This window comes from Peromyscus eremicus, chromosome 19 (assembly GCF_949786415.1).
Source record: "Peromyscus eremicus chromosome 19, PerEre_H2_v1, whole genome shotgun sequence".
Lineage (NCBI taxonomy): Eukaryota > Metazoa > Chordata > Mammalia > Rodentia > Cricetidae > Peromyscus > Peromyscus eremicus.
This window is the reverse complement of record NC_081435.1, coordinates 53,409,395-53,423,820: the sequence shown is the minus strand read 5'-3', so window position 1 is coordinate 53,423,820 and position 14,426 is coordinate 53,409,395. Positions and strand designations below refer to the sequence as shown.

The 14,426-nt window shown below is 46.9% G+C and overlaps 1 protein-coding gene across 2 annotated transcripts in view; it reads right to left on the bottom strand.

Annotated features, from left to right (window-relative positions):
- Znf532 (zinc finger protein 532) overlaps nt 1-14,426 on the bottom strand; it is a 113,099-nt gene that overhangs the window by 4,519 nt on the left and 94,154 nt on the right. For both annotated transcript variants that reach the window (XM_059246771.1, XM_059246770.1), the window contains one exon: nt 1,630-1,742. In XM_059246771.1, coding sequence (XP_059102754.1) covers nt 1,630-1,742 — 113 coding nt within the window. The remainder of the gene's footprint in view (nt 1-1,629; nt 1,743-14,426) is intronic.

Here is a 14,426-nt window from a genome sequence, read left to right as displayed (position 1 = left end):
GAACCACATTTGTTACCCTGAAAAGGCATCTGGGGATATCTTAATGACAGTCCCCAGATGCTGGTGACTCCATCTTAAGAGAGCCTCTGTGGGGTGGGGTGGCAGCAAGAGCCAGCCTGACAGCAAATGTTCTCAAGCATGAAAGGCTTTTCCTGTGAGTGTGTGTGCACGTGAGGGCGTAGATGCGTGTTCGTGTGTGTGTGTGTGTGTGTGTGTGTGTGTGTGTGTGTGTGTGTGCGCGCGCACGCGCGGTGCCTGTGCATGCCAATGCACGTGTGTGGGGCCAGGGACAACCTGTGGAGTCAGTTCTCCTCTTCCACCCTTAGTGCGGTGTCCTGGGGATTTGAACTTGCACTGTCAGCTTATGGAGCGCCTGCACTCCCTGAGGCACCTCACTGGTCCCCTCATGACATTTGTGGCTGGTAGTAAACTAGCTGGGGGGGAAAAAATCTCTCCATTTTACTGCCTTTCAGTAAAAGGGGCAAAAAACAGAAAAGAAGAAACAGAGCAAACCAACAGAAAAGGGAACGTGGAGGGCCCATGCCAGGCAGCCGCTTTTCCATCTTCTCAACCTGGGACACCATGTACCTGATGCTCTTAGTGTCAACACACAGACTGGATGGAATGTTTTCATCTCACCCAGCACTCCCCACTTTGATTTCCTACTTACAAAATGTTCCCTAAATACCCAAGGCACAGAAAATTCCCATTAATCTGATGGCTAACATCATGTGTGTCCTCACCATGAAGCCCACAGGGCCTGACTCTGACCACAATCAACTGTGTTCCACACTAGCGCGCGCGCTCTCTCTCTCTCTCTCTCTCTCTCTCTCTCTCTCTCTCTCAATTAGATTTGTTCATTTTACTTTTTATGTGTGAGGGTTTTGCCTGCACGTATGTACGTACACCGCATGTGCGCTTGGTGACTGAGGAATTCAGAAGAGGGTACTGGGTTCCTTGGAACTGGAGTTATAATGGTTGTAAAGGCACCAGGAATCAAACTCGAGCCCTCTGCAGGAACAACAAGCGCTCCTGAGTGCTGAGCCATCCCTCCAGCCCCTCTGCGGTCTCTTATGAGCAGAGCTTTGCCCTATGCACTCACTCTGCGCATGTGGGTTGGGTGGGTGGCACAGATTCCCCACTAGCAATAGCCACAGCCGGGTCACCTCATACAAAGAGGCAATTTAGGACTGACTCCTGGTGGTGATTCACACTGGCCCCTCAGTCCCTCACACTTGTTTGATCTCAGCCAGCAGTCAGAGCTTCTCTAACTTAGGTGGCAGACTGCAGTCAGAGGGCTCACGGCCTTCCACTGCACCGGAGTAAATCAACCCCAAATCTACACGGCAGCACGGTCCAGTCACTACCTAAGAGGTGTCTCATCCCCCGTGCACCCGCCACACTCTAACACAAACCTGTCCCACTTAGTAACAGAATACAGTGTAAGCGTGGGTGAAGAAAGCTGCTCACTTCACATGTGACCCTGGAAACAAACACCCCGAAGTGGGATACAGGTAAGACGGCAGAGCCTGGACGCCAGAGCAGAGCAGGAATCAAAGTAAACGGGAAACCCGAGAAGCTCTGTGACTACAGTCCCTTCTCGGAGTCCCCCGCGGATGTGAGACTTACGAGCAGGCATACACTTTCCTGATGCCTTTGTGCTTGATGCGGTTGTGGCGGCATAGGCTGTGGGAGGAGCTGAAGGACTTGTCACACTCGCGGCAAGGGTGCTTCTTCATTTGCTGCGCAGGAGAGAAGAAAGGGCCCTTTAGACGGGAGGCAAAGTCACCTACTGTACTTAAACTGGCATTCCGCAGCACTGCTGCTCAGTGCTGGACACACGCGTGTTAAGTGATTCTTCTGCCGCTGAGCTCCGGCAGCCCTAAGACAGTGAAAAACTAACAAAACTATGCAGTTCTTTGGAAATATCTAATTACAGAGCTGTTGAGCTGATGGCTCAGTGGTTAAGAACCACTGGGTGGTTAAGAGGACCAGGGTTCAATTCCCAGCACCCACAGGGCAGCTCGTAGCTGTCTGTAACGGCAGTCCCAGGGGACCTGATGCCCACCCTCTTCTGGTCTCTTGGCACTGCATACATATGGTACAGACATACACTCAGGCAGAACACTCATACACATTTAAAAAAAAGCAATTACAGTGCAGTACTGGGTCATCCAGGAAGCAGCTTACTTTAGGAGGGTAGAATTTTTCACCCTCTAAATACTTACAATTTTTATCTAACTCAAATATCCAGGTATTCGTTATAGAAATATTATTTTCATGAAAATTATTGTTTTTAAAAGTAGACAATATGTGAAACCTCAACTACTTCAACATCAAGTAAAACCATCACCTGATTTGTTGTGAATGGGGAATTTTGTCCTTTTCAATGAGCCATACTAAATCACTGACTGATTTTAAACATTTAAAACCTTTGCTCTTCAACAATTAAGCAACCACAAGACCCTTGCGTGGTGTATGTGGTCATCTTGGGAACATGGAACCCTGAAGGGTACTTTAAGTCTGCCCCTTAACATATATGAGAGAATGTTTACATATGAGCTATTATACTTGATAAAGATACTTTAAAACTACTGGTAAAAATAACTCTTTTCATAGAAGTTTCCAGGCTGAGGATATAGAATTCAGAGGTAGAATGCTTGTCTAACATGTGAGGTCTCAGTTCAATTCCAAGTACTAAACACACACACACACACACACACACACACACACACACACACACACACAAACGCACGCACGCGCACACACACAAAAGCTTCCCACTTTGACTAGGGACACAGTTGTGCTAGTTAGATGTCCCTCTGTGCAGGACCCTTGAAGCAAACTGGAAGCTGAGCTGAAAAGGCAGTCTCGGGCCTGACGAGAACCAAGCGGTCCAAAGCAAACACTGCCACATCACAAGGGCTGCCATTCCCCAGAACGGAGCCAATGTGGCTCAGCCTTCATTATGTCAGGCTGTGTAGAATCAGTTCTCATGTGAGAGACGCTACTTTCAGCAGAACAAAGGATGAAGAAATACCTGTTTAAACTTAATCATCGGCTGTATGTGAACTGACAGGCAAACCCACTTAACTGGCGAGAGTCTGACTCTACAGAACCACAGAGGGGCTGGTCCCCTGTCTCTGTGATTCACTGTGTGGCCCCAAGCAGACACTCCCCCAACTGTGAACTAAGGTCACAAGCATGTCTTCCTTGTGGGGTGCTGTGGAAACACTGCACCTAAGAGAGACTAAACACAGAACAACTAAAGAGACGCACAAAATTCTCCTTCATTCTCTGTCTCATTAGCACAGTTACATGTCCGCGGTTCATTTAAAAAGACTGGGGAAACAGGCTTGTTTTATTTATGAAATAAGCTCTGTAGCTCAGGCTGGCCCTGAACTCACAGTTATCCTCCTGCTTCGGCCTCCCAGGTGCTAGGGTTAAAAATGTTCACTACCATGCCCAGCTTTTTAAATAAAGCAAAGAGGGTTGGCAAGTGTTCAGAAGAGTCTTGGACCCAGGCAAAGAATTCTCATCTCCGTATTAACAATAAAAGTATCAATATTTTATAGGGAGACAATAAAGAACTAGCCATGCACTAGTGGCCTCTGAGACAAACTGCCATCTCTCCTGTGGTGGTCTGAGAATGGCTCCCACGGGCCACTTGGAATACTTGTTTGAATACTTGGTCCCCGATTGGTGGAACTGTTTGGCGAGGACTGGAAGGCTTGGCTATCACTGGGGTGAGTTTTAGGGTTTCAGGTGCCATTCCCAGCACGTCTTTCTCTGTCTCCTATTTATGGATCAGGATGTGAGCTCTCAGCTGTTCCTGTTTCCTGCCATTATTGAGTCTAACCCAAGACCAAATTCTAAACCAAAAGTCCAATTAAACGCTTTCTTTTATAAGTTGCCGTGGTCATGGTATTTTGTCACAGTAACAGAAAAGTAACTAAGATATCTCCCAAGGCCTTTCCCCCATAATTCTTGTTTTCTTTTGAGACAAGTTCTTGCTATGTAATCTGGGCTGACCTCAGATGCACATTTCCCCTGCCTCATTCTCCTGAGTTCTGGGATTACAGGCATGTACCACAGCGATATTTGATTACACAGAGCAAACCATTAGTAATCTCTACTTATACAGTCACAGAATAAGAAGCAACAAGTGTCCACTTCAGAAGAAAGCTTTAAGCACAGAATCATCAACAAATAGTTGTTTCAGAGTAGTATTTAAAAAGGCAAGGCCTGATCGCCCTATTAATCTTGTACGTATCAGATGAACTTGGAGCTAAGACGACACAAGACTGCTTTCTAAAAGACAGCTCTGTCAAGGAACAGACTCAGAGCAGAAGCACACGTGACAGCGTGGCACAGCAGGAGGGCACAGGGAGAGGGGACCGGACTCTTTCTGCGGGATGGGTTTAATGTGTTCTCCCCCATCACACCAATATATCAGCACCCCAATATATTAACACCAAAGCAAACTCTTTTTTTTTTTGGTTTTTCGAGACAGGGTTTCTCTGTGTAGCTTTGCGCCTTTCCTGGAACTCGCTTTGGAGACCAGGCTGGCCTCGAACTCACAGAGATCCACCTGCCTCTGCCTCCCGAGTGCTGGGATTAAAGGCGTGCGCCACCACTGCCCGGCAAAGCAAACTCTTGAAGAGAAGCCAGTGGGGACACCCTCAGGGGACAGTAAGTGAGAAGCAGCCCTGCTGAGTCCATTTTCACAGAGCTAGAAACCTGCGAGGTTAGGAAAACACAGAAAACTGAACTGTACTTCAAAATGGCAGACGGGGCTGGGGGTGGAGCTCAGCTAGAGGAGTGCTCACTGGCATGCACAAAGTCCTGAGTTCACTCCTCAGCGCCACGCAAACCGAGTGTGGTGGTACATACAGGCTCATCTCCGGAAACAGCTACTCCCCTATTTCCTGAGGGCTTTGAGCACAGGGTGACCAAAACTCCTCTCAGGATTAAATGAAAACGAGGGTTTAGAATTTAATGAAAACAGGGCAAGGCCCATGCTCTGCCCGCGTTCAAGAAGCCCCCTTGACAGCCATCAAGAAACAGCAGAAATTGCCGGGTGGTGGTGGTGCACGCCTTTAATCCCAGCACTCGGGAGGCAGAGCCAGGTGGATCTCTGTGAGTTCAAGGACAGCCTGGGCTACCAAGTGAGTTCCAGGAAAGGCACAAAGCTACACAGAGAAACCCTGTCTCGAAAAACAAAAAAAAAAAAAAAGAAAGAAAAAAGAAATAGCAGAATGCCAACTGACGAAAGGGTGCCCAGTTGTTCCCCAGCCACAGTGGCACATGCCGTCAACTCAATCAAAATGCTTTCCAAGAAACCTCAGAGCAGCAGCCCCTCCTAAGTTAACTTCTAAATGCTGAACCTGTTCACTTAGGGTCTGGTCCAGTTATATGGTAGGTCTCCCCTGCACACTTCCACCCCAGCACTTTATTACCATGAACATTGCAAGTCCCCCGAAGGACGCCTGATATCTGGACAGTACGGAAGCCTGTGTGGGTGGTGCTCTTTTCTCAGAGCACACCGGGGGCGGGGGCAGGCTGTACATACCCTCCTGGGTTAAATTTATGGTAAGAAATGAACCGACAAACAACTGCTACAACGCATGCTCCTCACAGTTCTGTGAGTGTGCTTAAGCCTCAAAGAGTTCACAGTACTTCCAGCTTTGCATTGAAAGAGCGTGTTATGGCCTTTCTACGGCTTGTCTGAACCGCAGCTTCCTACACAGCATTACCAAAACAAGGGTCAGTTAAACATCAGCACCGCAGTCTGATCACCAGGGCAGTGTGTGGCACTGAGTGACTCCTGGTGGGCAGCAGCTATGGAGGCCACACTAGACAAAGGGATGATGCAGTTCCTGGGTGGACAGGACAGGATTTCATCATGCTGCTTACGAGCTGTTCACATCTAGAATTGTCAACCTAACGCTCTCATGCTGCAGTTGACCACAGGTAACAGGACACAGAAAGTGAAACCACAGAGACGGAAGGACATGGCGCTTTTATAAAGAAACTTAAGGTATGTAAGAGACCTAGGGTGTAGGGGCAGGAGGAAGACCCTGCTGAATTCCTCCCTCTTCAGTTTTCAACCATGTGATACAGTATACGTGTAAATCAAACCTTTTTTGATCTATTGCCTCAAAAAAAAAAAAATCACTGTAAGTTAGGTAAAGTTTATTAAGGTAAAGTTTTACTTATATTTATTATAGAGCCCTAAACATTATAGCTCACACTTCTAATCCCAGCATTTGAGAGGCAAAAGATGGAGTTCAAGGCCAGCATGGACTATGTAAGACTGTCTCAAAAATAACAGGATGTGAGAGCTGGAGAAATGGGTCAGCGGTTGAGAGTGCATCGAAATTAGGTAGCTCACAACTACTTGTAACTTAGTTCCAGGGGATCTGATGTCCTCTTCTGGCCTCAGTGGACGGACACACACACACACACACACACACACACACACACACACACATTCAAATAAATATTAAAAAAAACATGGATACAGTTGAGTCAGGCCATACCAATCACGGTACAGAAGAGGTACATTACTCTCCAGAGTCCCCCAAGCCCTTTGTCTGCCCAGCCCACACCCTCTTTTCTATACGAACGGCTTGCTTTGTGCACCCGTCATGAAGTGGGCCACCCCACAGCATACCAGGCACCCAGCACAATACACGGTTAACTCGCCTGTGTATTCCTTTTCACATCAGAGAAATGTCCACTTATACCTATACCCTAGTTCACTGACCCATTTACCAGTTGATGACATCAACACTGCCAGTTTGGAGGAAATGATGAATAAAGCTGTTATAAACATTAGGTCCAAGGCAAAAATTTTCAGCTAATACATATGATGTTTACTTGCCGGTGTATCTAATCCCTAATGTTTTGGGTTTCCTTAAAGGAGTACTTGGGTGCTTTTATCCTCCATAAGCTCTCTAGAGACAGAAGCTGCCAGTTACTCATCATCGGAGGCTTGTTTTTCAGAAATACTTGGGTCATATTAACTATGCCAATAATCCGTGTGTATTCACTAGGAACATACCAGTAAGCCCTACAGGGTGACAATCAGGACCAAGTGTTCAGATGTCAGAAGTGTGAGCAAGCCAGACATGGCTATAGAGACTGCAAGAGGCAGGGTGAGCTGAGAAGCAGGGAGGTAGGAAGGCTGAGACAGAGGGGCAGACAGATCCTCCATACCAGCCTTCAGTCCCCAAGGGAAACTCCCATCCCTAAGATGGCACCCCCAGATCCTCTGGCTCGCATTGGCTTCTTTTGATTTTATTATACATAAAAGGACCAGATGAGCTATGAAAAGCATCGAGGTTTTTTGGGATTCCTTCACAAAACATCCTCAGATCCCGTTAACAACGTAAGTGGGTGCTTGTGCCCCCTCCTCCAGCCCTCTAGTGCTGCCCGTATTGGTGAAATGGGTTTCCGTTTCCCTGGATGCTAAGGAAGGCTGACCGCCCAACCCTATACTCAGACCATCTGGGAACTGCCCAATCAGATCCTTCATGCAGTTCTCTACAGATGAGGGGAGGGGAAAGGAAGATCACTGAACAGACCGGAAGGCCTGGGCTCCGTGGTGAGGGTCACGTGACTAACTTATGGTAAGTGGGTCATTTTGGCTGCCATGTGTGAAACCTGAGCCGTCTGCAAGGCTCCAAGGAAGAGAAGATGGTCCTTGGCTTGGACAGTGACGGAAGAAAGGGAAGATGATTGAATTTAGCAGAGTTCTTTCTCAAAGGTGGAGAGCTGTGGGGAGCCTTTGTGGGGAGGCTGAATGTGGACAATGGAGAGGGGATGAGTTAAGCATCCTTCCATACTCTTTGGCACGGGCACCCGGCAGCAGAGAATTCCCAGTTAGACACTAAGGACGGTCTGGAGAAAAGTGGAGTTAGGAACAAAGAGGACCCAAGTTACACTGGGGGATGCAGCTCAGTGGTAGAGCGTCTGCTGGATGTTCGCGAGGGGCTGGGTTGAAATGTTTTAGATAGACTATGGAAGGCCCGTCGACAATCTAAATAGATGTGAAAGAGGTGGTCGGTCAAGTCTGGGATATAGGAGAGAGAGCCAAATCAGGGAGTCACATCTGGGATCAATAGGATCTAATCTACTGGCTGGATAAGAACCTTCTGAGCAACCAATGACTCTTGGCAACAACCATTCAAGAAAAGATACATGGACAAAAGGGTTTACTGCGTGACTCGCTGTGTCACGCTGCAGCCTCCATGATGAGGTCTTCCCTTTTTTCGTTTTTTTTTTTTTCTTTTTTCTCTTAAATTTTATTTTATTTGGGGGTGGGGGGATTGCATGAGCAGAGAGCAGATACGAAGGTACGAGGAAATGAATGGGATCGAGATGCATGATGTAAAAGACACAAAGAATAAATAAAAAGAAAGTCAAAAAAGAAAGAGAACCTTCAGAGGGTCTGTAACGATGATGGTGGCAGGGCCTAACAACCTGAGTTCAATTCCCAGAACCGACGTGGTGGAAGGAACGCAAAGACTCCCACACGTGGTCCTCAGACCGCCACACTCATGCCTGTGCACATGAATGCAAAACACACACATGCTTTTTAAAAGAACCTCCTGAGAGTAAAGACACATCATCATTCGTACTGGACAGGAAGGACTACGCAGGGGCCCGCAATGAGGAAGAAACCAAGAGAAAACAGCATCCTGTAGGCCAGACAACTGCCTTGGACAAGACATAATCATGGGGAAACTGAAGTCAAGAAAGCCACGGGAGACCCACAGGTCAGCGCTGATGGAACCACAGGGTCAGGCCTACTGGAAGGATGGAGCTTATGAGGAGAAGAACTGACTTGGAGGAGACTGGTTGTGAAGGGACATTAGTAAATACTTAGAACGGAAAAGGAGGGGGGCTCACAAGATGGAGGCGCTCCTGCCCAATGTGCTGACGGCAAGCTTATCCATAAAGCAAAGCACTGAACACGCTTAGGTGGGTGCATCATCCCATAAACACAACAGGGTTAATGAATTCAGTGCCAGGGTATAACCAGCAAGGCCCTAGGAACAGGCAGCCTGCACCAATTGGGAACAAAGGCAGAAAAGCCTGCAAGGGCAAGATAAGCCTCAGAAGGGCTGTAAAAACCCAGGCCCGGGAAGCTCAGCAGACACCGGTCTCTGCTGGTCTCCAACACACCTCACTGCAGGGGTGCTTGGCACTCTAGCAATGAGGGACCCTTCCAGCGACCAGTCTCACACCAGGATCTCCTGCCTGCCCATCTCTGACACACTGTTGGCCTGACCAGCTAGCTCCACTGCTCTCCAAGGACACCTGATACAAAGCCAGCATCCACACACTGTCCTTCCCGACCGGTGAATGGGGACATGGTGGTTTGCTGTGCACGGGGAGATGGGACTAGAACCAGTTGTGTGCTAACTCATCCGCTGTCTGTCAGTGAGTTCTGCCAAGGGCACTGGTGGCATTAACTTCAGTGTGTTAAATTTATTTGCTGTGAAGTGTTTCTTCTTATGTGAATAATAAGCCGTGCATTTGAAAATGACACCTGACTACCTGCCCCTCTCTGTGACATGTAAGTCATGTTCAAGACAGAGACAAAGAGAAAAAAGGCAGCTAGGAAGTTAGGATTTTTGTTCTGCTGTTACATTATGAGACACTGTAGCTGCTTTATGATTTTGTAAATGTTTGGGGAAAACTGAAGATGTAAATGAGAGTGGGTAAGGTTTTGAGGTCCTTGAACAGTCCACAGAGGGGCTGAAGACATGGACACCATCACCCTTGGAACAGAAGAGGCCAAGGGTGTGAATTCAGATTCGGGAGTCCTTCCAGGACCGTCTCTTAAGTGCAGGGCAAAACCCAAGCTTCACTCCTGGCTCCTGGAGACAGTGGTGCACCACCCTTCCTTGGCACAGGTTCCCAGAGGCCCCTGAAAACCTTTCCGGACTAACAATCAGCTCTCTGCAGTCACTGTACTTCCCTCTACAAACTGCACAGCTGGGCTCTCCTCTGCCTAAACCGCATGTGCTGTGCTCTGCAGTTCTAAAGAATGAGGCCCTGGGACTTGCCCCCTCTACACACACACACACACACACACACACACACACACACACACACACACACACACACTTTCAGGCACCCCATGCCCAAGCACTCCTTGCTGACAGCCACCAGCCCGTTTGTGCCTGTGCCACACCCACACGCTCTTGACAACCAATCACATTCCTCCCACACATCCTTCAAAGATGCTGTGGGAAGTCTTTCCTCTGAGGAGCCTACCCTGGAGTTTCCTAACCCCCACCCATCTCCAACGAGATGCAGCCCTCAACTCTGCTTCCTTGCACTTAGCTACAAGTCCAATACTTCTCCTCTAATGATCATTATGGATTTTAATTTTTAATCCTGTCCTCATTAACAGCAGGCTGGTATTTTATGGCTCACCATGTTCATGGGGACTCAACAAGCAAACTCCTGGCTGGAACCTGAATTCAAAGTATCTCACCGAATACTTACTTTTTCATACTGTCTGTGATTCCTCCGAGATGCCTCCCCTCTACAAACTATTTTAGTTTTCATGCCTTATACTATTCATAGCGGGTACTATGCAATATGGTAAATGCTTACTGAACAGAAGTAAGTGGTACACATATAAGAAAAATGACATGGAAATGGCCTATTTGTACAATCCCAGAATGCATAAGTACTCAAGAGGGAAAGAAAAAGATTGAGCATCTCACCACCTTACACCTGTCAGAATGGCTATGATCAAAAACACTGATGACAGTCAATGTTGGAGAGGATGCGGAGCAAAGGGATCACTCCTCCACTGTTGGTGGGAATGCAAATTTGTACAACCACTGTGGAAATCAGTATGGTGGTTTCTCAGAAAATTGGGAATCGATCTACCTCAAGACCCAGCCATACCACTCTTGGGCATATACCCAAGGGAATGCTCAATCATACCACTAAGATACATGCTCACCTATGTTCACAGCAGCACTATTCGTAATAGCCAGAACCTGGAAACAACCTAGATGCCCCTCAACTGAAGAATGGATTAAGAAAATGTGGTACATATACACAATGGAGTACTACTCAGCAGAGAAAACAATGACAGCATGAAATTTGCAGGCAAACGGATGGAACTAGAAAATATCATCCTGGGTGAGGTAACCCAAACCCAGAAGGACAAACATGGTATGTACTCACTCATAAGTGGATTCTAGATATAAAGCAAAGAACAATCAGACTGCAACCCACAGAACCAGAGAGGCTATATAGCAGGGCGGACCCTAGGATGACTGTGGCTTATAATAAGTTTTGGTTTACTGGGCAAGCCTCAATGAAATATTTCACTATTAGGATAAGAATGTATGCTGTATCAAGCTGCTAATAGAAAAATAAATAAATAAGTAAGAAAAAAAGATTGAGCATCTCCAATCTGAAAAACCAACCAAGAAAGTCTATGCAAATACTCCAAAGTAAAAAATAGAATAAGATAAAAATCCAAATCTGAAACATGCTTCTGGTCCTTAACATTTTAGATAATCCCTTACTCAACCTGTGGTATATGCTGACAAATCCAAACTGGTCTCTTTTTTAAGTCTAAAATCTAGTATATTTCCTAAAAATGAAGTTTTCTACAAAATAAATGAGGATTTCTACAAGAAAGGCACTGAGATTTACATAGATAAAACCTTGGTAGCTCATTTTTAAATCCACTTGAAATTGTTGACATACCTAAGTGAGCAAGTATTACAAGTATTGTTCAGTTTTAAGGTTGATACCTGGATAAGTGAAAACTAATGCTGTGTGGGTATTAAAATTTGTTTTTTGAGCCAGGCGGTGGTGACACACACCTTTAATCCCAGCACTCGGGAGGCAGAGGCAGGTGGATCTCTGTGAGTTCGAGGCCAACCTGGCCTACGGAGCGAGTACCAGGACAGCCAAGGTTACACAGAGAAACCCTGTCTTGAAAGACAAAAAATAAAAATAAAAAAAAATTGATTTTTCTTGTTGGGCCCCGCTACATAATGTTACCTCCAGTTACTAATGCCAAATGATAGGAAATAAGCCTGCTGTGACCCTGTGACCCTTGCTCACTGGGCAAATGACCTTTCCACAAACAAGCAACAGCCTTCCCCTAATATTTGGAACATGGTCATAAACCCTTAAACCCTCACAGGGAGACATTGATACCCTGGCAAATGGTGTCATTTTTTTCTGTTCCAATTCCGTCATTTCCAAGAATAGACCAAGATAGTATGTTTGATGTACTCAGAACAACTGCCCACACATGGAAGCTTTGAGAAATATAATTAGGGTGTTATAATTAATCACAATACCCAGGTTTCTGCAGGTCAAATTGAGCAATGCTGGGGAAACATCTGAGAACAGTGTGAATTCAGACTACAGGTTAGCCAAGTTCATATCAGGCTTTTCAGGCCATAACGTTCCCACGGTAACCACTGGATTCTGCACGCAGACTGAGGAGCAGCAGTGAGATGTAAATGTCAGGAGCGTGCTTCCACAGACTACGGAAATGAGAAATGTGGGTTCCTGGTCCTTGACTTAGACCATTATCTCACATTCAATAGAAAATGCCCTGCAGAACCAAACCTACTCAACAAAGTGGCTAATTAATCTGGGTAAAGTAAGGGGCCAGCAAAATCGAGGGTGTTCTATGGAGATATTGGTCTTTCAATGTGAACGGCAGACTCCTGAATGATGGAATGTCATCCACCATGGGAATTTCTCCGGAATCTCCGGCTGGAAGAAGGAAAAGGAACCCGCCAGAGGGGTAGTTTGTCTCCCAAAGATTTTATACAGTTCTAACAATTTATCAGACCACCTTATAAAGTAAGACTGAAGCCCCGATAATGGCAGGTCGGTGGTGGGTGGGACCACACCTCCAGGACTGCTTAGAAGTTCCTATCTTCGGCCCTCTATTTAAACTCTGACCTCACTTCAGGACCTCCAAAGACAAACTCGGGGAGTTCACTGGATCCCTTTGTTCTTCTTCCCAGAGTGGCGACATTGAACAAATAAATCACTGTCTGCTTCTCCCTTTAACTTGGCTCTTTTAATTGTCTTATTGAGGACAGGTGCCAGCCCTGACCTGGGCACAAGTTGTGACCTCCAAGTTAGAACAAAGTAACGCAAACTTACTTGCAACACAAGGGGGTGCTTTTATTGTTTCATGCTAGCACACTCTAAACAGAGTCCCAGGCTAGGTGTATCTTTGAAAGTGATCTAGATTACGAAAGTAGCAGCCTTCAAATGGGGGGGGGGGGGGGGGGGCAAGAACCCAGGCAAGTTGTCCTCTGGCTTCCATATCCACTGCGGCATATGTACATGCAAACACCTTCCCCCCGACACACACATACCTACAAAATAAGTAAGTATAAAACTCTGGTCTGCTGATGACATTGTACAATTGAAAAACTGCAATCCAAATGCTGATAAATGTGCAATAACAAAAGGCCACATCCGGAGTAGAAAGAACAGAAGCACGCAGGCCCACAGCATCCAAGCTCAGGGCATCAGGGCACTACCAGACACTTAGCTGAGAGAAGGACTCACTTCCAGGGAAGCCCTGGGCACCGGGGCAGTAGAACCACCAATGCCTGCCTCGGCTCCCTGCATCTTCTCCTGCTCAACAGTGGCTGCACACAGAAGGGCTTGGGGTTCCTCTTCCAAGACTAAAGAAATCCCTTCTCTACCCTGTCAGGGAACTCCTGGGCTTCTACCCTCCTGCCATCAGCTTGAGTCCATCTTTCCACACAAACCCTTCTCAGGAGGCCCTCCCATTGGATATAGAACTACCACTTCCTCACAGGGCTCTTGCAGGTGAACACTAAAAGAATGGATGTGGCCGGGGCCACAGACAGGTCTCCAGCCATGTGCTGTGCTGTGTGCTTTCTGAACTCTCGATGTTTGCTCATACCACATGACGGTGAGGTCTGTCTCCACTGCCCATCATCTGCTCACTCCCAGCCTTATTGCCCCTCTCCACAGGGGCTGGTCCTATCTCTGAGCTGCCTTTTGTTTCTACAGCGTCTGCCTACAGATGGGGAACATGTGTCCTATGTCTATTCTCAGAGAACCCATCTTCAAAGAGGAACTGCTGGAAAGAATCACAGACAAACCGCCTGTCCGTCTCCCCTTCCTTCCTTTCTTTTCTTCAAGTCAGGGTCTCCTGGAGACCAACCAAGCCTGAACTCACAGTGTAGCTAGACCCTGAACTTTTGATCCTACTGCATCCAACTCAAACTGGGACTACAAGTGTGTGCCAAGGCCAGTTTATGTGGTCCTAGACTGAACCCAGGGCCTTTGGCACACCAGGTACACACTCTACATCTCCATTTCCTATTTGCCTTCTAACATAACTCTTCATACAATAATTTTCATCCTTT